The sequence below is a fragment of the Notolepis coatsorum genome (assembly GCF_963971535.1).
Source record: "Notolepis coatsorum genome assembly, chromosome: 8".
NCBI classification, from domain to species: domain Eukaryota; kingdom Metazoa; phylum Chordata; class Actinopteri; order Aulopiformes; family Paralepididae; genus Notolepis; species Notolepis coatsorum.
In genome coordinates, this window is record NC_140172.1 from 48399900 (window position 1) to 48424520 (window position 24621).

General features: G+C 41.5%; 1 protein-coding gene across 3 annotated transcripts in view; it reads right to left on the reverse strand.

Moving 5' to 3' along the window:
- Positions 1-31: 31 nt before the first annotated feature.
- Positions 32-24621, reverse strand: part of sertm1 (serine rich and transmembrane domain containing 1) — a 27711-nt gene continuing 3121 nt past the window's right edge. Inside the window, exons 2-3 of one of the 3 annotated variants that reach the window (XM_084320836.1) lie at positions 4450-4525; positions 32-1793 (exon numbers count right to left, since the gene is read on the reverse strand). In XM_084320836.1, the coding sequence (XP_084176962.1) occupies positions 1416-1778 (363 nt within the window). In that variant the 5' untranslated portion in view covers positions 1779-1793; positions 4450-4525 and the 3' untranslated portion in view covers positions 32-1415. The remainder of the gene's footprint in view (positions 1794-4449; positions 4526-24621) is intronic. The other 2 variants (XM_084320837.1, XM_084320835.1) reach the window with 2 other exon arrangements.

Sequence of the window (24621 nt, forward strand, 5' to 3'; positions counted from 1 at the left end):
AAAACAAACTTTATTGTCTTCCACTCAAATTGGATGTGCACACATCACATGTGCATAAAAATAAATGGAAAGGAGCTGTCAAGAGTGGTGTCCACAAAATTCCTGGGGGTCGTCATCGATGAGTCACTCAATTTCAAATGCCAGATAAAATATCTACAAACAAAACTGTCCAAATATGTTGGCTTATTCTGCAAAATATGTCATTTTCTTCCCTTGCCTGCCCTTCTCACTCTATACAAAACCTTGTATGAACCCCTCATTAATTACTGTAATGTCATATGGTGCAACACTTACCCCAGCCATCTCAAGAAACTAGAAAGCTTACAAAAGAAAATACTACGAGTACTATCATGGTCCGGGTATAAAGCGCCCTCACAACCTCTGTTCCATCGCTTTGGTCTCCCGAGGCTTGCTGAATTTAACATTCATCAAAACGCATCAATTATGTATCAAGTTGTCAACAACATGAATCACAGACTGTCTGAGCTTGTCCCAGTCTGCCAACCACTGCACATCCACAACACAAGAAATAAGCATCTTATATTTGGCAAGAGGAGAAGGTTCAATTGTGCTAGCCTAAGCATAGCATGCAGGGGTCCACAGATCTGGAACAAGCTTGACGAGAATCTGAAAATGACTAAAACCTTTAAAACATTTAAAAAATCAAGAGGAACTGCTTAAATCATATCTCTAATTAAAATTATAACTTAGGAATACAAATTGTCTGTATTATGTATCTATGTTATATGTCAGTTAGTAGGTAGGTGTGTAAACCTACCCATGTTGTATGTTTTGTTTTGTTCTTTGTTTATTGTTTTGTTGTTTATATTCTGTTTATATCTGTGATCAGGCTCCCTCCAAAAGCATTAAATAGCTTCTTGGGAGACCTGGCACATGCACACAATTGCGACGTTGTTGTATCACATGAGGATACTTACATGTAATGTATCGTGTGTGTGAATAAATTCATTCATTCATTCATTTGCTTGAAAAAAAGAGAAAGAAAAAAACATATACAATGATACAATCATTACAATTATTTCATTGTGAATCTTGTTCCGGAGAAGAGTGGCTCATCTTCAACAATCGAGGAGAGGCTCAAATAAGTTCACACACACTCTCTTATTCAAGACCTCTTCTTCTTCACATTGTCAGATACGTTTGTCCTGAGCCCGAGTTCCTTCAGACAGCAACCTGCCTCAACACACCGGAGTCAGTGGACCATATAGGGTTACAGGATATGTGTTGTGTGCGTGTGTGTGTGTGTGTGTGTGTGTGTGTGTGTGTGTGTGTACGCACATGTTCATTTGTTCGTTCATGTGTGTGTGGTACAGTATGTGTGTGTGTACCAGCGTGCATGTGAACCTGTGTGTGTGTGTATTATGTGCGTGCACGCCGCCTCCTCTCGCCCTCCCTCAGTGTGACAGTGAGGAGATGGTGGACTTCTGAGAGGAGGAGATGCTGCAGATCTCCATGTTGGTGAAGGAGCTCCCCGTCTCGCTGCCGCAGTCCGGGACGGACGAGGAGGAGGTGATGATGTTCTTCAGCCTGTAGAGGGAGATGATGAGGAGTGTCAGGAGGAACACCAGCAGACTGAAGAAGATCCACAAGTAGACATAAACGTTCCCCGCTCCTCCTCCTCCTCCTCCTCCCGGGAACGAGGCGGCGGCCACCGAGGTGGACCTGGAGGTCGGGGAGAACCGGAGGGAGGTCCCGTTGTCCGGAGAGATTCCCGTTCCGTTGAGGTCCACCAGACCGTCCATGTCCATCCCCGACATCCTGGCTGAAGGTTCCTTTTGGTAGATTTGAGAGAGAGAGAGAGAGAGAGAGAGAGAGAGAGAGAGAGAGAGAGAGAGAGAGAGAGAGAGAGAGAGAGAGAGAGAGAGAGACAAGTGAGATTCTGAAAAACAGAGCCACAAGTTCTACCACTACACAGTAAGCAGTGGCTACACACGGCCATGTTGGAGGAATAGCAACAAAACAAACAAAATGGCTGGTTTCTGTGTAGTGGTAGAACGCTCCAATTCTGTACAATGTTGAGAAAAGCTTGGTATTACTCATGATTGTTATTAATAACATGTTGATGTGAGATTAAAAAATTTAAATTACAGTTAAAATGTATTTCTCCTTTGTTGCTGAATGTATTAATGTCCCCATTGCTGCAAATGAACGTAGTTCATATTGACTCATATATTGCCATCTGACAATCGTCAGATAAGCACTACAGACAACTACAACATACCAACATCTGTCATACCAATATACCTAGTCTCCTCTAATGGAAACATTGATTGTTTTGGAATGTTTTCTCATGATTCTATCTTGGAATTCTGCTACTCCGCTTCTCATTGGCCGGCAGCCATTGCAACATCTTCATTAGGATGTTTGGTTGTCAAGATTCCAATTTAAAATGTGAGATTGTGCACCTGAAAAGGATTCAGGTTCAGTCATTCATGGCAAAGACTATTGACATCTGATAACAAGGGACACATTTTGACACAAGGGGAAAGGAGTAGCCTGCAGGCATGCACAGATGCATGATATTGTACAGTCCTGATGGATGAAGATCTGAACGGCAGAGGGAGTGCTTGTCTTGGATGATGCTCAGAACAGGGCTTCTTATCTGATGAGATGGAACGCTCAGCAGACTCTTCCTAATTAGCTGTTATACAACAAACAGTAGGAAACACATGCTCACTAGCACACCTGTGCCATCACAGTGCTAGCTACAGTATGAGGCTGTATGAGACTATATTGGCAGAAAGAAAGCATGAAAGCATGCAAAAAGGGTTTGATACAGGGTTGTTGTGGTATGAAGAGAGAGAGAGTGTGTGTGTGTGTGTGTGTATGCAAGAGAAAGAGAGAGAGAGTGTGTGTGTGCGTGTATTTATGCAAAAAAGGGAGAAAATGGAAGAGCGAGAGAGAGAGAAATAATAGGTATGAGGAGAGATGAGGCGCTGTAGTGTGTATTTAGGCCAATGTGTGTGAACTGTGAAAGGAGAGAGAGAGAGAGAGAGAGAGAGAGAGAGAGAGAGAGAGAGAGAGAGAGAGAGAGAGAGAGAGAGAGAGAGCGAGCGAGAGAGCACTTCAAAGAGGACAAGCATTTACTACGGCCAGAATGGAGGAAAGGAGAGAGGTCAGAGGTCAGAATGGAACAGCTTAATTCTATCTCTGCAGAGAAAGTACCCATCCATCTATCTGTTCTTCCCCTCCTGTTCCTTGGTTATGTTTGCCTGACTCACTCTATACAGCCCTTCTGTTCAATATATATGTATTATGTGTACAACCATTTTATGCGATAGTACAGTTACAGATTGATTGATTGATTGATATTTTTTATTGTTGTGTCTTACATACATATGTATGCCCAGCCCATAGGCTTACAAGACACATAAACAATAAGTATATATAGTATACTTAACAATAAGTATATAGACCAAGATGGCCACAAAAAATAAAACAAAATAAAACATTGATTGATTGATTGATTGATTGAAAATTGTATTAACAGATTGCAGAATGGGTACAATACAGCACAGCTCAATACACACAATTGTTAAGGAGATGCAGACCAGAGAAAGACTTTCGTCTTGTTTACATCAGGGTCCCCCATTTTCAATTCATCATAACAAGCTGTAAACAATGTACTTCAAAGAAACAAGAGGAATTCATATAATATTATATAGGATAATGTGTTTAGTCTCAAGTGGCATGCTTTCTCCAAAAATCCTGCAAAACTGAAAATCTCCTCCACAAAAAAACAACTATACAACTCTCAGAGTGCCAAAACAAATCCGGATTTACAAATTGAACTTTCTCAAATAAAACCCTCCTCAAGTCGATGTACAAGGGGCAGTGAAAAATTAAATGAAATTCATCCTCCACCACTCCCAGATCACAGAGAACACACAACCTCTCCTCCTCAGATGTACCTTGGAATCTACCCATTTCCACAGCCAGACCTTAACTGGGCACACAGAGACCTCCGTCCTCTCTTTAAATTTAACATTACATAAGGTTCAGTAAAAAAATCATCTTTAATTTCAACATATTTTCTAAGTTTACGTTTCTTCCATATCCCCACCTTCCATTTATCCTGATGGATTGTTAATCATTTTGGGTTAATTATATTAACCTTACACTGCAGATTATTCATAAAAATAATGAATATGAATTATATTATAATGAATAAATAATGAATATAATATAATGGATGTGTCAGTGTCAGTCACACCTTACAGTAGGTTAGCCACCTGGATGACACATTATCTGTTATTTGTTGTACTTGTTGAAACAATCTGGCCGTGTAATCAAATGAAACAAACTGAAAAATGGAAAGAAATACAAATTACTTGCTGTCACTGTTGGTTGTTATTTCGGGAGGGGAGGGGTGATCATGAGCCAAGAAGGTTGAAACCCACTGCTTTATTAATTTATTTGATTGTTTACTTATCACTGCTTTGCTGAATGTTCTTTTCATGAACTCCTCCCTCTTTTCCTCTGTGAGACTGGATGGACCTGGTTGCTGGATGGGAGTCAGATGGTCGTTAATGACAGTAGCTGTAATGCATTGCGGGCATAGAGGCTATGTAATGTATTTTCTTAATCCTTTATTGAAACACTGTGGCCTTTGAAGTTCAAGAGACACTCTGTCCCCAAACGGTTCCATTTCCACCCAATTCCATCCCACTTATTATCTGTCTTGTTTGGCTCTCCCTCCCCCATCTCTTTTTCTCTCTCTCTCTCTCTCTATCTGTCTCTCTCTCTCTCTCGCTCTCTCTTTTGTTCAGCAGAAAGAACAAGAGCTCAGTTCTTTCTAATTCATGGTCTACTGCACCTTCAGGGAGATACAAGGCATAATGAGATGAGAGGGAGAAAAGGCTGCACGCTTCTTTCCTGTTCCTCTCTGTGTCTCTCTGTGCCAGTGTCTCTCTCTCTCTCTCTCTCTCTCTCTCTCTCTCTCTCTCTCTCTCTCTCTCTCTCTCTCTGTGATCTCCTCCACATATCCTGTCCTCCACACACCTCATGTCCTCCACACCTCCTGTCCTCCACTCTTGGTATTGTGCTTTGTTAATTTTTTTTGATGCGTATATCTATTATATATATATATATATATATATATATATATATATATATATATATATATATATATATATATATATACATACATACAGTATATAGCTACAGATATATAGTAATATATTACACTGTGACTTCCTCAGTACGGAAGCCCTAAGAGGCCATACATTCATACATTTTATTTACTCCGTTTTCCCGTGATAACGACTTATTATTTCGTTATCTCGAGATACTGTAACAAAGTCTGTTTTCTCGTGATAACGACTTATTATTTTGTTATCTCGACATAACAAAGATAGTTTTCTCGTGATAACGGATTTATTTATTTCGTTATCTCGAGATAACAAAGATAGTTTTCTCGTGATAACGGATTATTTTATTTCAGGGGGGTACATGACATACAGGTATACAGTTCTGGTACATTTGTGACATACAAGATATGCAAGTATACAGTACTGTTAAACAGAGATCCTAACAGAGAATATATACATACGAGGGGGAGGAAACTGTACATTTGGAGGGGGGGGGGGGTTTGGACATTTACGGGGGCCAGTTTCAAGTTGCAGCCTCCCGTAGCTGCTCTTTGAGAGCTCACTTTGATTGCGCCGCCGGTAAAGCTGAAGCCTTGCTAACCGTCTTCTTAGATGACGCACACTAATGTGTATGTATATTATCTGTAACAGCAAGGCGTAAAGCTATTTCAGCCTGTGTCAGGCCTTGATTGAAGAGATATGTGACGCGGTGATCAATATCCTCCTGCTCCTCTAGCCCTTTCGTGACTGTGATGCATGCCAACAGGGTTTGGACGAGTGAATCCACATTGACATTGCTACACTGAATGATGTTTCCTGCAGTGATTTAATATACTAGAAACTAGACTATCGTTTAGTTTTCTCGAGATCTCGAGAAAATTATCCCGTTATCTCGGGAAAACAAATTAAATTAACTCGTTATCACGGGAAAACGGAGTAAATAAAATGTATGAATGTATGGCCTCTTATGGCTTCCGTACCTCAGGTCTCTGAGGAGTGAGAGAAAGTAATAAAATAAAAACAATTATTAAGAATTGTATCCATTAAAAAAACAAAACAAGACATTACAAGGCCTTCATCAGAATCCTTAAAATCCTTTGACTGGATAATCTAATCAGCAGAGGAGGCCAAGGCATATTTCCAGGTCCTTCAATGTTTGCAATAGACTGCTGCAGTCATTCTACCAGTCTGTAGTGGCCAGCGTCCTCTTCTATGCTGTGGCATGCTGGGGGGGATACATCAACTCGAGGGACACCAACAAACTGAACAAGCTGGTGAGGAAGGCTAGCTCCGTGGTGGGAGTCGAGCTGGTCAGACTAGAGGTGATGGCAGAGAGGGGGATGAGAAGGAAGCTGGCTGCTATCCTGGAGAATCCCTCCCACCCTCTCTTCGACGAGCTAGTCAAGATGAGAAGCATGTTCAGTCACAGACTCATACCCCCCCCCCCCGACACTCAACTAACCGCCTCGGCCAGTCCTTCATACCAGCTGCCATCAGGCTCCATAACAGTGGGCAGGGACTGCTGCCAGACATCCAACTACAACTACTAGGAACCTAAAAAGGACAATAACACTACCTTATGCATACTGCACCTTACAGTATGTGAATACTGTATATTTCAGTGAGTTAGTTAGTTAATTATATTGACTTGTTATATTGTTTACACTGCTTGTTTTTACTACCTGTACCCCCCCTCCCCCGTGCTGCTATGATGCCTGAATTTCCCCAAGGGGATCAATAAAGGAATATCTTATCTTATCTTATATTAAAGCAATACACACAAAGAGTAATGTACAAAAACATGAACACAATATCTCTTGCAAATATAGAAGCAGCTATCAGTGTACTGGAATCATACAAAAAACAATAATTTGAGACAAATCATTTAGCTATACAAGATAGAACATGATATATAATCTCCAGATTAGATTGGGTGGCAGAGTATCTAGAGTATGTATCCAATATGTTTCTCAAGTCATATATGTTGTTTATCAATATCACCTCCATGTCTGTTATGTTTGCTCTGTTCAATACCAAAGTAAAAAAGATTCACATAAAGAATGGCCCGCTCCTTAAACTTAACGGCCTGCATGTTGCATGTCACAAAACACATTTTACAGCCGTCTGTAGTCGTCACGCTGTGCTATTGTCTATCAACCAACACATCGGTTGAAAGCTAGAATGGCCACCTTTTGATTGACACACCACTTGACCTACATGCTTCCAATCTTGGGTTATAAGACCAAACAGTCAACGAGCGTCAGTTTAGAAAAACTGTTTCGCCTCTCAATGACCAGACAAATCACCACTGACGCTGAAAATTATTGACCATTTGTGTAGCTAATGAAATTCTGAAAATAATGACATCTTACTTGAGTTGGTTTTCTGAGACCGAGAAGTGGTAAAAGTGTACCGTACTGTTGTTGTGTGAGAAGGGGATGAGAAGGGGTGGGGGTGGTGTATGTGACAAGAGTGGGGGAGAGGGAGAAGGGACTGAGGTAGTGTTGACTCATCTCACAAATCTTTGGAAAAATGCCTAAACATACCATTACATAAAGATGTGTAATTTTTTTGTGCTGTCAGGCGATTAATACAGGATTTGTAATTAATTAATCTAATTAATCGCATTTTAATCGCATAACCATTTTAGGCCTGATATTCTATATTCTATAATCATATTTCAAATTACATGTGTCCGGATGGCAGAATTCAGTACTACAAAACCTTCTGTTTAATCATCTTCCATTTATTCATTTGCTTAGATGTTTCAGGTCTGGCAAAATTTTAGCATGGTGTTATTCACAGTCAAAGATTAAAAAAAATTGAATTGATATTCTCATTTGGTTCATTACAATTTACTCAAGCCTAGTAACAGACACAGTATTTCTGACACTGGGAATACATTCCCTGAGATCCATAGATGTCCCTAGAATCAGATACCAAGAACATGCAAATGGACCATTTAAAAAGAAAAAGTCTGTAAATGTTTATTCTACATTCTTATGGAATGAATGAGAGAGAAATCTTTTTTTATTTTTTTTAATTAATTTTGAGTAAATTTTCATAACGAGATAATTTGCTGTGTAATTAATTAATCTAATTAACGCGATAAACTGACAGCCCTATTTTGGTGATATTGTTATCAACTTTGGACATGTTCTATAGGTAAGACTTCAGGCTATGGCCCCAGCAGTGTTTTCAGCTAATAACTAGTAGAGTAGATAGATAGATCTGCAGGCTGTTTGCAAAATAATTAAAACTTTTATTTCAGTGTGTTCAAACCTGTGTAACTCTATGACAATAGCACTCAAAGTGTTTCCTTAAAAAAAAGGGGGCCAGACTTGTGCATCTGCTACAAATGGTTCCAGAATAGTGGCGACAGTGGTTCGGGAGGGAGGTAGAGCAGTCGTCTGGTAATCCGGAGGTTTGCAGTGTCTAAGTGTCCTTGAGCAAGACATTTAACCCCTAATTGCTCTTGATGAACAGGTTGGCATCTTGCATGGTTGCCTCTGCCGTCGGTGTGTGTGAATGGGTCAAGTGTGAGGAACAGATTGTGCACAGTTCTCTGGATGTTTCACCTTCATAACAGTGACTCAAGCACTGTATGGAAGTACAAATTATTTTAAGGTACTTTATTTTCATTTTAGGGAACGTTGTACTTTTTCCTCTACTACATTGATCTGAACCCATCATTTACTAGTTCCTTTGAAGTAAAATATTTAGCATAACATGGCAAAAATGGATGAAGATTATGTACTTAAAAATTTGAAGACTGCCAAGTGCCAACTTCAAGAGGACATAATCAGAGCAGCAAAACTGGACCACACACCACTTTAACATAACCTTTAGAGGACAATGGTTGGAGGCTTTAATGCTCCCAAGTACTAGAATACACAAACTTCATGTAGAATGCATACTTTTACTTTTGATACATAAGTACATTCAATATTCATATCAAATATTTATTTACTTTTAATTTGACTTAAGTAGTATTTTGAATGGAATACATTTACTTTTACCACCAGAGTACTATTTTGAAGATGCACACTTTCATTGGTGTAGCTATTTCCCTTGTGGCCCAGATGTTCTTCAGGATATGTAGAGACTGCAATGTTCTCTGCTTCATTGAAACGTGGCTGTCGCCAGGAACCCCAGATCACGCCATCCAACCGGCCGATCACTTCTTCATCCACCGCAAGGATAGAACAGCAGAGTCCGGCAAACAGCGTGGAGGAGGTATCGCCTTCATGTTTAACAACAATTGGAGCGATCCAGCCAACGTGAAGGAATTATCGAACCACTGCTGCCCCGACATGGAATATATAACCATCAAGTGTCGTCCTTTCTTCCTCCCGAGGGAGTTAACGGCGATCATCCTGGTCGGAGTGTATATTCCACCGCAAGCCAGCAATAGTGTCGCGCTCTCCAGACTTCACGACGAGGTAAATAGAATCCAAGCAGCGAACGTTAACGCCGCCATTGTAGTGATTTGATTTGATTGATTGATTTGATATTTTTTATTTTCGTGTCTTACATACAGATGTATGCCCAGCCCATATGGGCTTACAAGACACATAACAATAAGTATATAATAATTAGTGCTGTCAGGCGATTAAAAAAATTAATCTAATTAATTACAGGATTTGTAATTAATTAATCTAATTAATCGCATTTTAATCGCATAACCATTTTATGCCTGATATTCTATATTCTATAATCATATTTCAAATTGCATGTGTCCGGATGGCAGAATTCAGTACTGTATCTACAAAACCTTCTGTTTAATCATCTTCCATCTATTAATTTGCTTAGATTTTTCAGGCCTGGTCAATTTGAGCATAGTGTTATTCACAGTCAAAGATAAAAAAATAAATTTATTGATATTCTCATTTGGTTCATTACAATTTACTCAAGCCTAGTAACAGATACAGTATTTCTGACACTGGGAATACATTCCCTGAGATCCATATGTCCCTAGAATCAGATACCAAGAACATGCAAATGGACCATATAAAAAAAAGTCTGTAATGTGTATTCTACGTTCTTATGGAATGTATGAGATAAAAAAATATATATATATAAAAAAAAAAAAAAAAAAAAAACTTTTTTTGTGTAATTAATTTTGAGTTAATTTTCATAACGCGATAATTTGCTGTGTAATTAATTAATCTAATTAACGCGATAAACTGACAGCCCTAATAATAATATACTTTACCAATTACTTAACAAATGACATAGACCAAGATGGCCATAAAAAAAGAAAAATACAAGAAAATACAATAAAACGTAATATAACACAAGCTGTACTCAATGTAAATAAACAGAAAAACAGAAAAACAAGGTGAATTCAAATACAATTATATAGGATACAGTGTGTTTTGTCTCAGGTGCCATGCCTTCTCCAAAAATCCTGCAAAACCGAAGATGTCCTCCACAAAAAAACAACTCAACATACAGCTCTCAGACTGCCAAAACAAATCTGGGTTTGCAATTTGAATTTTTTCAAATAAAGCCCTCCTCAAAGTGGTGTACAAAGGGCAATAAAAAACAAAATGATATTCATCCTCCACCACTCCCAGATCACACAGAACACACAGCCGCTCCTCCTCAGGTTTACCCTGGAATCTACCCACTTCCACAGCCAATGGCAGGGTGCCAGACCTCAACTGGGCACACAGAGACCTCCGTCTTCTCTTTAAGTTTAACATTACATAAGGTTCAGTAAAATACTCATTTTTAATTGCAATATATTTTCTAAGTTTAGGTTTTTTCAAAATCTCCACCTTCCACTTATCCTGATGGATTGTTGATAATTTTGTTTTAATTATGTGAACCTTACACTGCAAATTGTTCATAAAAATCATACTCAAGTCAGTAGAAGAAAAAATCATAGACATCTCTCTTGACCAGGGATGACCGTGTGCTCTGTCCCAATTAAAAATCTTTTTAGTCACCCTGCCATTTGGCAGCTGGACCAGGCGGTTCCATAACCTCACCATTTCACCCTTTTGCTTGACCAAGCAAGAATCCCACCCCATGTCCCCTTCTATAGCCCCTTTTGGTGTGTATTTATGGACTCCTAAAAAGTATCTTATGGCCCGGTTCTGGATCGCATTACATTCAGGAGCATCATCAAAACCCCATACTCCAGCAGCATAAAACAAAACAGAACCCACCATTGAATCAAATAATTGTGTATATGTTGAAAACCCAAGGTCAGTGCACACTTTCATTTTACTCAACACGCCCCCTAGCGCCCTTCCTGCTGACTCAGACATTATTTTCCTTCCTTCTATGAAGCACATGTACTCATTAAAGGTAAAACCAAGATATTTATAAGAATGTGTGTAAATCAGAGGCGTTGGTCCAAATTGAAACTTATGACTACTCTGCTGTTCGTGTTTTTTCCTAAAGTGCATAATCTGTGTTTTTTCACTGTTAATCGCAAGTCTCCATTTCATGCACCAAGAACTCATAACATTCAACATGTTTTGTAAATTTGCTTCGTTTTCTGCAAACAAAACAATATCATCAGCGTACAATAAAATACTTAGGATTATATTATCTATTGGAATACCAAGATTGGCTTGCTTGATTTCTTGCGCCAGGTCATTAACATAAAGGGCGAATAAAGTAGGAGAAAGCACATCTCCCTGTTTTACACCGAATGGTGTGGGGAACCAGCCGGTCCTAACATCATTCAGCTGCAGACAGGCAGATGGGGCCTTATACAGGCTTTTGATAGCCTTATAAAATAGTCCATCAATACCAGAACAGATTAATTTATAGTCCAAAAGCTCTCTATTAATCCAGTCAAAGGCTTTTTTAAAGTCAACAAAACAAACAAATGTATTCTTGCCCTCGTCCAATCTGGCTCTCACCACCGATGATAAAACAAAAACATGATCAATACAAGCTCTCTTAGCCCTAAACCCATTCTGCTCATCCACCAACATTTCATTATATTCTAAGTATTTATTTAATCTATTATTAAGAACACTTGAGTATAATTTATAAACTGTACTGATCAAACTAATACCTCTGTAATTTAGTGGGACTCTAGGGTCAGCTTTTGCAGATTTGGGGATGGGCTTAATAATGGACTTGTTCCATATCGAGGGGATGGTGCCTGTGTTAAAACAAGTTTGATATAAACAGTGTAATACATTCAGCAGATAGGGAGTTTTAAGGACCTCGTTCGACAACTCCTCAATACCCATAGCTTTCTTCAGTTTCGCTCTGTCCACTACACTCTGTACCTCGTCTAACGTAATGTCACTATTTAATAATTCACAACCTGTAGGGCTATTGCTCATCCCAAGTTCGGCTTCACATTTTAACTTACATATTTCTGTCAGGAAACCATCATCAAATAAAGGGTGACTACTACAAGCATACAGACTACTATAGTCGGTTTCCCACTTTTTCAGAATCTGCTCAGTTTCAAAACATGATTCACCGTTATCCAATACAATCTCCATTGGGACTGTCTGGGTTTTTTTGGGGCCTAGTTTATTTATTTATTTCCAGAATTGCTGGGGATTACTGACTTGTAGTTGTTCTATATGGAGAGCTTGTCCTCTCTTGAAACGTCGTTTGAAAAATCTGAGTTTCTTATCAAATTTAGTTTGACAAGCTTTAAATTCATTCAGTAAGTCTCTTCTCACACTCTGTTCCTTGCATTTTAGAAAAGATTTTTCGGCTGCCCTTGAATTAAGCCATAGCCCATTTAATTCATTATTCCAATAAGGTTGTTTGGTCTTAAAATACTTTTTGGGCGACCCGCCTTTCTTTGTAGCACAGTGTCGACCAATTTCTTTATGCAGAAAACTACATAAGTTATTGTAACAGAGATCAATATTCTCCTGGTTTTTCGGACCGTTATTCAAGAGCTCCATGACATCTAGTAAAGCCCCCTGGCAAATCTCAGAGGAAAGAAAATTAGCTGGCAGGTGTCTATTACATGGTTTGATTTGCTGCAGGGGTTCAACCATGCTCTGGATATTAACTGAGTCACCGGCCCGAAAGTGTAAGCATAGTACTGAATGATCAGGTAATCTACTATGGATATCAATAAGATTTGCACCTTCAGAGCCAACAAGTTCAGATGGTGTATAAACACTAAATTCAATGCATGATTTCAAGTCAACGTGAGGAGTTACAATGTAGTCCACAACAGCTCTCCCCTTTATAGAAATTGAAGTGAAATTATCTTTGTCAGCGTTTAATCTCCCATTTACTACACAGCATTTTGAGTCTTTTAAAAATTCAATGAAGGATTGTCCGTGTTTATTTACAGTCAGATCTAAAGCGGATCTAGGCGGGATGTCATCTGCCTCCACATAATCTTTCAGATCTGCAATGCGACTATTTAAATCACCACACAAATAAATAGCATCTGCATTAACTGTATACAATAACGTCAGTAAATGGTTAAAGAAAAAGTCTGCATTACGTCCCCAATGTGAGGTTTCCGGAGACAGATAACAAGAAATGATAATGAAAGAATACTTTGTCTCCCGGTGTTCAAAACGTAGAGCGAGAATTCCATCGTAGGCTTTGTCCACAATAATAACTGAGAATGTATCAAAAATAGTGTTCTTTACACAGATACCAACGCCGCCAGAGGCTTTAACCGCTCTTCTGTGAGCAACCCAATTATAACCAAACCAGGTGAAGCCATTGAACTCAAGCAAGTCTGTAGAAAGATGAGTCTCATTCAAGGAAATAAAATCTGGCTTTAACGAGTTTAGCAGAACAGTTCTAAGTTCACGGTTTGATGATGTCCATCCATTAACATTCCAGTGTACTAGTCGAAATTCTTTACTCACAGATACCAGGGGCTGGGCTTGCCCTTCTCAACTGTCCTCTTCAGGTGGGGGCCGTTTCATTAAGCGTCCATTCCCCGTCAGAAAGTAATCCTTCCCCGTTGGAATTCCTTTAAGAAGCGTTCTGAAGTTGAGGTCGACCAGCCGTTCTGTGTGTGACTTCGCTGCAGACACGTAAACACGCTGGTACTTTTCATTTTCCTTAAGGTTGCGTTTCAAGCGAAGCACTGCTATCTTCTCACGTAGAGACCGGAGCTCCAATTTCACGAGCCCCGGTTTAGCTCCCCTGGCTCGGAGACGCTCCACCGCGACTACGTCAGGAACTGGTTCACATCCAAGGCCATCACGCAGCAGTGCCCCTATATTGGTTTTCAGGTCCTCGCTGCTCTCGTCACTCTCCTGGGGTAATCCAACAATTATCAAGGAGACGTCCGGGTCAAATGGACTGAGTTGCGGGGTTCTTTCCTTCACACTCCTCTCGATGTCGGTCATTCTCTGTACCATAACACCCACATTCTGGTCAACGTAGCCCGTCATATCCTTCTTTGTGTCCTTAATCTTCTGCGTTATTTCCGCCGTTATTTTCACCTCCAAAGACGCACGCATTTCGTCAATCTTGCCATCTATGGACACACGTAGTGCGTCAATTTTTTTGTCAATCTTGCCATCTATTGACTTACGAAGTGCGTCAATTTGGTCTGCAATCTTGTTCTGCATCTGACACATTTTTTCGTCCATGTTTGCACTGATGTTTATTTCCATCTCTTCCAGTCTATTCATGACAGCCGATATGTCTTCCTTCTCCGGATCCATCTCTTTCTTCTTAGGAGGCATCTGGATAACTTTTTAAAGTATATGCCTCAAGTATATATATATCTTCAAAAGCTTTTTTAAAGTATAACCAAGACAAACGTAAAACCATCAAGCTTTTAAGAACCTAAGCTCAATTAAAGCAAATGAAACACAGTTTCTCAGACACCAAACAAATGGGCAGGTGTGCTTGCCGCCTGTAGTAGTGGGTGATTTCAATAGCGCCAATCTGAGAAAGGTTTTGCCTGACTTCTATCAGCATGTGACTTGTAACACCAGAGGCGGTAACATCTTAGACCACTGTTACACGCAATTCAAGGGTGGCTACAAGGCTCATTCTGCTAGTGGCTTTGGTAAGTCTGATCACGCGGCCATCTTTCTTTCACCAAAATATAAACAAAGAATCAAGAGCACTCCTGTAGTCTCGCGAGAGGTGCAGAAATGGGATGTGGAGTCGGGGGAGACGCTCCAGGCTGCGTTTGAGTGCACAGACTGGAGCGTGTTCCGCGACACAGATAACATTAATGTCTACACGGAGACAGTGCTGGACTTTGTTCGTACTTTGGTGGAAGAAACAATCCCCACTACCACAATTAGAGTTTACCCAAATAAAAAACCCTGGGTAGACAAATCCGTCTGTGAAGCTCTGAAAGCGCGCACCAAAGCTTACAACGGCGGCCTGGTGGCAGGCAACATGAATGACCACAAGGTGGCGCGATACAACGTAAGGAGGACAGTGACAGAGGCAAAACGGCGCTACAGGGATAAAATTGAACTCCAGTTTGAACAGGCTGACTCCAGAGCTATGTGGCAGGGGCTCAAAACGATGACAGACTACAAAGGCACCTCCCTCAAACTGAACAGTGACATCTCCTTAGCAAATGACCTCAAATCTATGCGAGGTTTGATGCTGGTAATAACAACACCAGCCCACAAGCCACGGCAATGGGGGGGGGGGGGGTCTGCTGCTGATGGAGACTCAGTGTTCAGGGTAACAGAGCATGAGGTGAGGCGGACCTTTAAAAAAGTGAATATCAGGAAGGCAGCAGGACCGGACGGCATCCCTGGCCGCGTCCTAAAAGTCTGTGCCGACCAACTGGCCCGGTATTCACTGACATATTTAACCTGTCCTTAGAACAGGCTGTCATCCCCACCTGCCTGAAGAAGTCCACTATTATCCCTGTACCCAAAAAATCCAAGCCTGCTTGCCTCAACGACTACGTCCTGTAGCTCTCACCTCCATAGCCATGAAGTGCTTTGAGAAGCTAGTAAAGGGCTACATCTGCTCCTCCCTCCCCATCAACATGGACCCCCTGCAATTTGCATACCGCCCCAACAGGTCCACGGAGGACGCCATAGCCCATGTGCTGCACACAGCAGCATCACACCTGGACAAGAGGAAGGGGAACTATGTGAGAATGCTATTCATCGACTACTGCTCAGCATTCAATACCATAGTCCCCTCCAAACTCATAGCCAAGCTCAGGGACCTGGGCTTGAACTATGACCTCTGCCAGTGGGTCTTGGACTTCCTGACGGGCAGACCCCAGGTGGTGAGAGCAGGCAACTGCACCTCCTCATCCATCACCCTCAACATAGGGGCCCCCCAGGGCTGTGTTCTGAGTCCCCTCCTCTACTCCCTGTACACACACGACTGTGTGGCTCAGCGGAGTAGCAACACAATCATCAAATTTGCTGACGACACAGTGGTGGTGGGCCTGATCTCTGCCAACGACGAGAGGGCCTACCTGGAAGAGGTCAAGGTCCTGGCGGGATGGTGCCAGGAAAACAGCCTCTCCCTGAACGTCAGCAAAACAAAGGAGATGATTGTGGACTTCAGGAGGTCGGGGGTCAAGGACTACAGCCCCCTCAGCATCGACGGGGCACCGGTTGAGAGAGTCAACAGCTTTAAGTACCTCGGAGCCTACATATCCGAGGACTTGACATGGACCACACACATTGACAGTGTTGTGAAGAAGGCACGACAACGCCTCTACTTCTTCAGGCGCCTAAGGAAGTTCCAAGTCAGTCAGAAGATCCTTAAGAACTTCTACTCATGTACAATAGAGAGCATCCTGACTGGCAACATCACCTCCTGGTTTGGGAATAGCACTGCACAAGACCGAAGCAGACTACAAAGAGTGACACGTTCAGCCGAACGCACAATTGGAGGGGGGCTCCCCACTTTCCAGAACATTTACAACAAGCGGTGCAGGGGCAAGGCTAAGAGAATCATTAAAGACTCCAGTCACCCGAACAACTGCCTCTTTGAACTGCTGCGGTCAGGCAAGCGATACCGGAGTCTCAAGGCGAGCACAGAAAGACTCAGAAGAAGCTTCTATCCCCAGGCCATCAGGCTGCTCAACGAACAATGAACACTACACAACAACAACCATCAAACGCACATAGCACACACATCCACACGCACACACTCACTTTAAACAAACACACTGTAGCACCCACTCCCCACACTTTATAGCACACACTCACTTTAAACAAACACACTGTAGCACCCACTCCTCACACTTTATATTTATTGATGAAGGATTGCACTACAACTCGTACACCTTACTGTAAATTGTACCTAAATTGTACCTCATCCCATTTCTGCTTTGCACTATATAGTATTGTACATTAGTACACTGCATAGTATTGTATATTATATGGTAACTCAGTTACGTCTACTCTGCATCGAACATTGTACATATGTCTATACTGAACACTGTGACCTCATCTTCTACTTCTAATTTACATGCTATACTATGTTATTTGATACTATCTTGTCTAGCACAGTCTCTGGAGCGTAACAGTAAGAAGCATTTTGTATGAAAGTATTCTGTACTTCTGTATGACAACTATTAAAGAAACTTGAAAACTTGAGAAACTTGGATAATGAAGGCTGCTCTAGCTTTGCCTACCCTGGTAGTGACATCGCTGTCTGTGCCACCCTGCTTATCGATAATGTTGCCAAGGAGTTGACTTCTTTGATGGGTCTGTCATCTATGGTGACAGGTATGGTCGGGATATTAATCCTCATCAGCTTTGTCTTCTCTTTGTTGATCCCGAGGCCTGTTTCAAGGGATGTTATTGATAGCTGGGTGGTCTTGACCTGCATGTGATTATGGTTGTGTGACAGGAGGGCCAGATAATCAGCTAAATCCAGGTCATCGAGTTGTTCCCAGAGGGTCCACTGTATGCCGTTTTTCCTTCCTATTGTGGTGGTCTCAAAACTGTCTGACATCTGGCCTGCATGTAAGACCCTGCAGGACATTCCCTGGTAGGTGTTCCGGACCAGGGAGATGATCTTTTCAGGGACACTGTAGTGCCTCATTAGCTTCCACAGGGTCTCTCTGTCCACGCTATCAAATGCCTTTTCATAGTTGATGAAATTGATGTTTAGGGAGGAGTTCCATTCTATTGATTGTTCTACTATGATGCGTATGGTGGCAATCTGGTCAGTACATGATCTATTACTCCAGAAGCCTGCCTGCTGGTCTCGGAGCAGGGGATTAACTGCTGTTTTCATTCTCTCCAGTAGAATTCTGTTCAGGACTTTGCCTGGTACAGAGAGAAGCATGATTCCCCTGTAGTTGTTACAGCTGGTGAGGTCTCCTTTTTCCAGAATTTTGATGATAGCTCCCTCCCTCCAGTTCTCTGGCACTTTCTCTTCCTCCCATACTTTGGTGAAGAGGCTGTGAAGCATGTCCGTGGTGGTTGTTAGGTCGGCCTTGATTGCCTCTGCTGGTATTCCATCCGGCCCTGCAGATTTTCCTGTCTTCATTGATAGCCTTTCTGATCTCTGCCTTGCTGGGTTTCTCACAGTTTACTGGTAGAACTATGTCTGCTGGTGGTATGTCTGGTCTTTCTACTGGGAGAGGTTGATTCAGGACTTATTTGAAGTGTTCGGCCCATCTTCTCTGCTGGTCCTGAATGGTAGAAATTGGGTTTCCCTGTTTATCCTTCACTGGCTTCTCTGTCTGATGGAACATGTCTGCTAGCTTCCTGGTGATCATGTAGAAGTCCTTCATATTTCCCTGTGCTGCAGCTGTTTCTGCATGTTGTGCCAGGTTGTCTATGTGGGCCCTTTTGTCCTTTCTAATACGTTTCTTTACCTCTTTATTAACCTGTGTGTATATTCTTGCACCCTTCCCTTTGCTGTTCCCTTTGCTGAAAGGTGCGCATCTTCAACTCCAACGTTAAAAACGTCCTTCTCTATGGTTCAGAGACATGGAGAATGACAAAAAGACGTTGCAGAAGACCCAAACATTCATTAACAGCTGTCTGAGGCGCATCTTCAGAATCAGGTGGCCATAAGGAGCTGTGGCCGAGAGGGAGCCAGAGGCCAGTAGAGAGCGGACGGACGTGGGGAAGGATTGGCCACACCTTGCGTAAACCAGCAGCTACCATTACACGCCAGGCCCTGACGTGGAACCCCCAGGGGAAGCGGAAGAGAGGAAGGGCCAAAAACAGCTGGAGGCGGGACACTGAGGCAGAGCTGAAGAGAGATGGTACCAGCTGGTGAGAGGCGGAGAAGACAACCCAAAGCCGTGCTGGATGGAGAAGTGTCGTTGATGGCCTATGCTCCGCTTGGAGTTAATGGGCCTAAGAAATACTATTTTATCTATTTGACTATTTTAAGAAAAGGAACTGTACTTCTTCCGCCACTGATAAAATGCCACAGGGGCATAGGTAATTCACTCTTGGGTGAATTATCAAACCACCACATTTGATAACATAAATACAAATTTTAGAGCTACAATTAATTGCGCTTTTAATGACAATACCATGGCCTAATCTAGGGACCAGGCTAGGGTGTTAACTTTAATTAGTCTACAATCCTGTGCACGTGAAATGCAAGCGTGTGCATTCGATACAAGTGCACAGAACAGCCCATTGTATTTATTATTGTGTTATCTGCCTAATTTAGTTTGAATGTAAATTGAGTGCATGTGTAATGAAAAGGTCTCTGCATATCTGGCTGACTCTGCAATGTTTATGTATATCGCTTGCCTCTTTGTAGTGTAGGTGGACAGAAATCTTTTAAGTATGTGTGTGTGTGTGTGTGTGTGTGTGTGTGTGTGTGTGTGTGTGTGTGTGTGTGTGTGTGTGTGTGTGTGTGTGTGTGTGTGTGTGTGTGTGTGTGTGTGTGTGTGTGTGTGTGTGTGCTTATTATTACATATTCATTTCCGTTGTCCTATTTACTCAGAATTACACATTAATTCATGCATGCATTCTTAATTAAAATGACAATTCAGTGTAATGAGACTACTGTTTATGTGTCAGGGTGAGAGACTAAAGTTTTTGTTCATCAGTAGCTATGGTGGATAAGTCTGTGTGCCACTTTCATCCATTTAGAACTAGGCTATTATCATTAAGAACAGAGAGAGGGATATTTTTACTTGCAACAGAGCCTGGATGGTTGAGAGAAACCTAGAGATTAACCTATCTGGAAAGGAATTCTAAGTCACTGCAGTCTCATGCATTCATCATTATGCACAAATTTGATCCAAACACCAAATGTAATCTATATTCATTTAAAACTATCTTAGAGTCAGTGTGAACCCTTAATAGTGTTTTTATCCATATCGATATGTATCACAGTCTAATGACTGCAAGAGATTATTATTACTATTACAAAATGTCAATCGATTATTTTGACTAACACTAATAGCGCAGCTATTGTTACCACTTCCTGGACTGGAGCTCCGGACCTTATCATACTCGCTCTGATGAATGGCTTACACTTAAGGTTCCCAGAGTTTGCACTGAATTAGGAAAATCGTCTGTGCCCCAGACTCATGGAACGTTTTGCAATGCACTTTAAACTCAATTCATTAGTATCTATTGGTCAGTTTAAATCTTTAATACTAACCATTTCACCACAGTCTGCAGTTGTTTTTAATTATTTTAAATTTTTAATTGATTGCCTTTCTTTTTCTACATTGTTTATTTTTTGTATTTATTATGCTGTGTTTCTTGACGTTATTGTAAATGAGAGCTTGCTCTCAATGATCCTTCGAGATTAAATAAAGATTGAATGAATGAAAAGTAGCCTACTGGTAAAATATTAGAGTTTTTCCAATCCTCAAATGTTCCCAATCTAGACCAATAACTGAGTGGGAGCGGAGAAAGAGGAGCCAGCTGCTGTTGCTGTGTGTTTAGCATGCATTTCTATTAAAGGGGCACTTCACAAAAAAAACTATTTATTTTGCACATAATCTCACACACATCCAAAAACAGTTTTGCACACATTCATTCAGTTTGACAGTTATTGAGAGCCAATGAGTTTAAATATGGCCATCAGTGATATCATTGGGGACATTGAATCATTGTGCTGTGTTAATCACAGCTCCATTAAATTATATAGATGAAGAAATACCCCCATCCCCAACCTCATCTTCATTCTCCCTTCCTTCCTTTCCTCTATCTCATCTCTTTGCTTTGACCTTCTCCAACTCCCCCTCCTACCCCCAGCCTGTTCTGTTGCTCTGGATCTATCAGCTGTTGTTGTTATTGTTGTTGTTACTTTGTTTAAAATTCTGCAATGAAGCTGATTCAGTGACAGGAGAAGTGGCTGATAATTGTGCTTAATGATGCTTTTTGTAGCCAAGCAACGGGGTATTCTCTGTTCTGTTCTCACTCACTCACACACACACACACACACTCGCACACGCACACACACACACACACACACACGCACGCGCACACACACACACACACGCACACGCACGCACGCACGCACACACACACACACACACACACACACACACACACACACACACACACACACACACACACACACACACGCACACACACACGCACACACACACACACACACACACACACGCACACACACACGCACACACACACACACACACACACGCACACACACACACACACACACACACACGCACACACGCACACACACAGTAGACAGTGACACATTATTTAGTTTATTCTATTCTGGCAGCAGTACATGAATAATGGACAAGGACCCATACCTGTATGTGGCAACATGTCATGACATTTTGACCTTCTCTCTCTCTCTCTCTGAGGACTCTGGCCTGAGTGTTGAAGGAGTAGCTGAATCAATTTAGTTGGAAGATGGAGTGATTGGAAGAGCAAGGTAAGAGGAAATGGACTGCATATATATAGCACTTTTATCCAACGTGCTTTACAAGTTGTGCGCCTCACATTCACCCATTCACTCACCCACACCCACTGACGGTGGATGTAACCATGCAAGGTACCGACCTGCTCATGGTCAGGGGTTAAGTGTCTTACTCCAGGACACTTCTACTACAGTACGTGCTGCCGGAAGGAGCCGGAATCTAACTGGGAACCTTCCGATTACAAGAAGACCGCTCTAGCTCCTGAGCCACTGTCACCGCTACAACAACAACAACAACAACAACAATGACATAACCATAAGATTGACCATTTAGGGTAGTCTTAAAGGGGCAGTTTGCCCAAAATAAATGAAAATATATTTTCCCTTTCCAAGAGTGCTATCTATTCATCCATATTTCCAGTGTGATTTGCATAGTTTTGGAGATCATTTGCCATAGAGATATCTGCCCTAGAGATATCTGTCGTCACTCCAATACAAATGGAGCTGAATGGCACTCGGTTTGTGGTGCTTAAAGCACTAAAAAATACATTTGAAAAACTCAAAAACAATGTCTCTTTCCGGAAATCATGACCAGGTTACTCGACAGATAATCCACATACCTCGTTGTGAGCAGTTTCAGCAGTGAGCAGTTTCATATAGGAACTATTTTCTACCAAAGTACATCCCTATAATAATGAACAGGGGTGTACTTCAGTAGAAAATATTTCCTACATGAAACTGCTCAGAAGATTTATGGATTATCTTGAGTCCAGATAGTTAGCCACAAACCAATTGAAAATCAATGGGGTCATGCTCCTGTCTGTACACGCTGACTGAAGCTCACTGAAAAGTACTACAGTGCACACAAAGTAGATTTAATTTAGCTTCAGTCAGCTTGTACAGACAGGAACTTGACCCCACTGATTTTGCATTAGTTTGTGGCTAACTAGCCAGAGTGAAATTGGAGGAACAGCATGGATTGTGCTGAGAAAGGATTCTACCAATCAACATCATCAATAGGAAATAGGGCTCGGTTTCCAAAAATCTGTACTATCCCTTTAAGCTGTACACCACGTTTGGAGGCTCTAGCCTTTAAATTGACCTATCTCAAACTGTTGCCACAGTTGTGATTGGAGGATCAAGAAAGGAGGGTAGGTTAATGAGTATGAGGATAAGACTATACATCTATGGAGCAGGAAGGGGGGAAAAAATTAAAGAAATAATATGGGTTCGGGGGGACATGATGAAAATATATGTAAGAGAAACATCAGTTCAAAGAATGGCCATGTATAAGTCAGTGAGAACAAGGAGATGACAGAAAGGGTTGGAGTGAGCATCAAAGCCCAAGCTCATCAAAAGGGTTGTTGTTAAATTATGTTAAATTATACTTTATTAATCCCGGTGGGGGAATTATTCCTCTGCATTGGACCCATCCTCACCACTGGGGAGCTTTGGGCAGCAGCCACAGACTGGTGCCTGGAGGCCGTTTAGAAGAGTTGTAAGACGCGCTACCAGGAGGTTGAATAATGCAAAGAGAATAAGGGAAGAAAAAGCAGAGGAAAAGGTAAAGTCTTAAAGGGGCACTTCACTAAAAACAACGTTGGTTTATTTTGCACACAATCTCACACAAAAACTCTAAGCTCACCGTATTCTCTAAACCTTTTTGCACACATTAATTTAGTTTGACAGTTATTGATTAGTTTGGATATAGCCACCAGTGATGTCATCGGGGACATTTAATCCTTGTGTAGTGTTACATGTAATCACCATTTTCACAGCAAGTTTTGTGATTTACAATCAACACGGTGTCACCCAAATTAATAGGTTTCTTCCCCTTGGGGTCATTAATGTGCAAATGACATGGCAATCTATCTGGCTGTTACTTTACTAGATATCTTGTTCATTCACAGACAGACGGATAAAAACATTTACGATTGTTCAAAAAGCTGAACACCAAGTGTAGAGGCTCTAGCTTTTAACCCTTTCACTACCACACTACAGAAAACTGTCTGTAGTGTGGTAGTGAAAGGGTTAACCTTCTGTAGTGTGGTTGTGAAAGGGTTAACCTTCTGTATTGTCGCAGTGAAAGGGATAACCCTTCGGTAGAGTGGTAGTGAAAGGGTTAAATTGTCGAGAGGAGTTTTGAATAATATGACCCTGTGGGGCTAAAGAACAGAAGATGAAAAATGAGGAATGGGATTGGGGGGGATCATGAAGAAAGGTTGTGTTTTACAGGCAGGCACAAAGTGAAGCTCTGTACATACCAGAATGTGCGTCTATAACTGTGTGTATGGGGAGTAAAATATGATTTTATGTTATAGATCCATGGGGAAATGGGATGAAAGAAAGTATGGCAGTGAGCTATCAATACAAAACAGTATTTTTTAATAATTAAGTACACTTTTGAGGTACTTGTGCTTTAATAGGGTATTTTCATTTTAGGGATTTCTATTTTTTTTCATCTACTTTTTCTCCCCATTTTTCTATTTTTCTCCCATCCCAATTTCGTATTATCCAATTCTACGATCCCCTGTCTCGAACGTTGTTAGACTATGCCTCCCACTGGTCGGCTGCAATGTGGACCAAGCCTTGCATCACGTGTCCCCTCCAGTACACAAGGAGGCAGCCGTCGCATCTTTTCACCAGACAGCGCGATCTCTCAGCGGCGAGGAGTAACGCGTGGGAGGCTCACGCTGCCCCTGTTGCTTTCTGATTCTGCTGTACAGGCGCAACAACCGACCTGTAGGAGTCGCTGTCCACA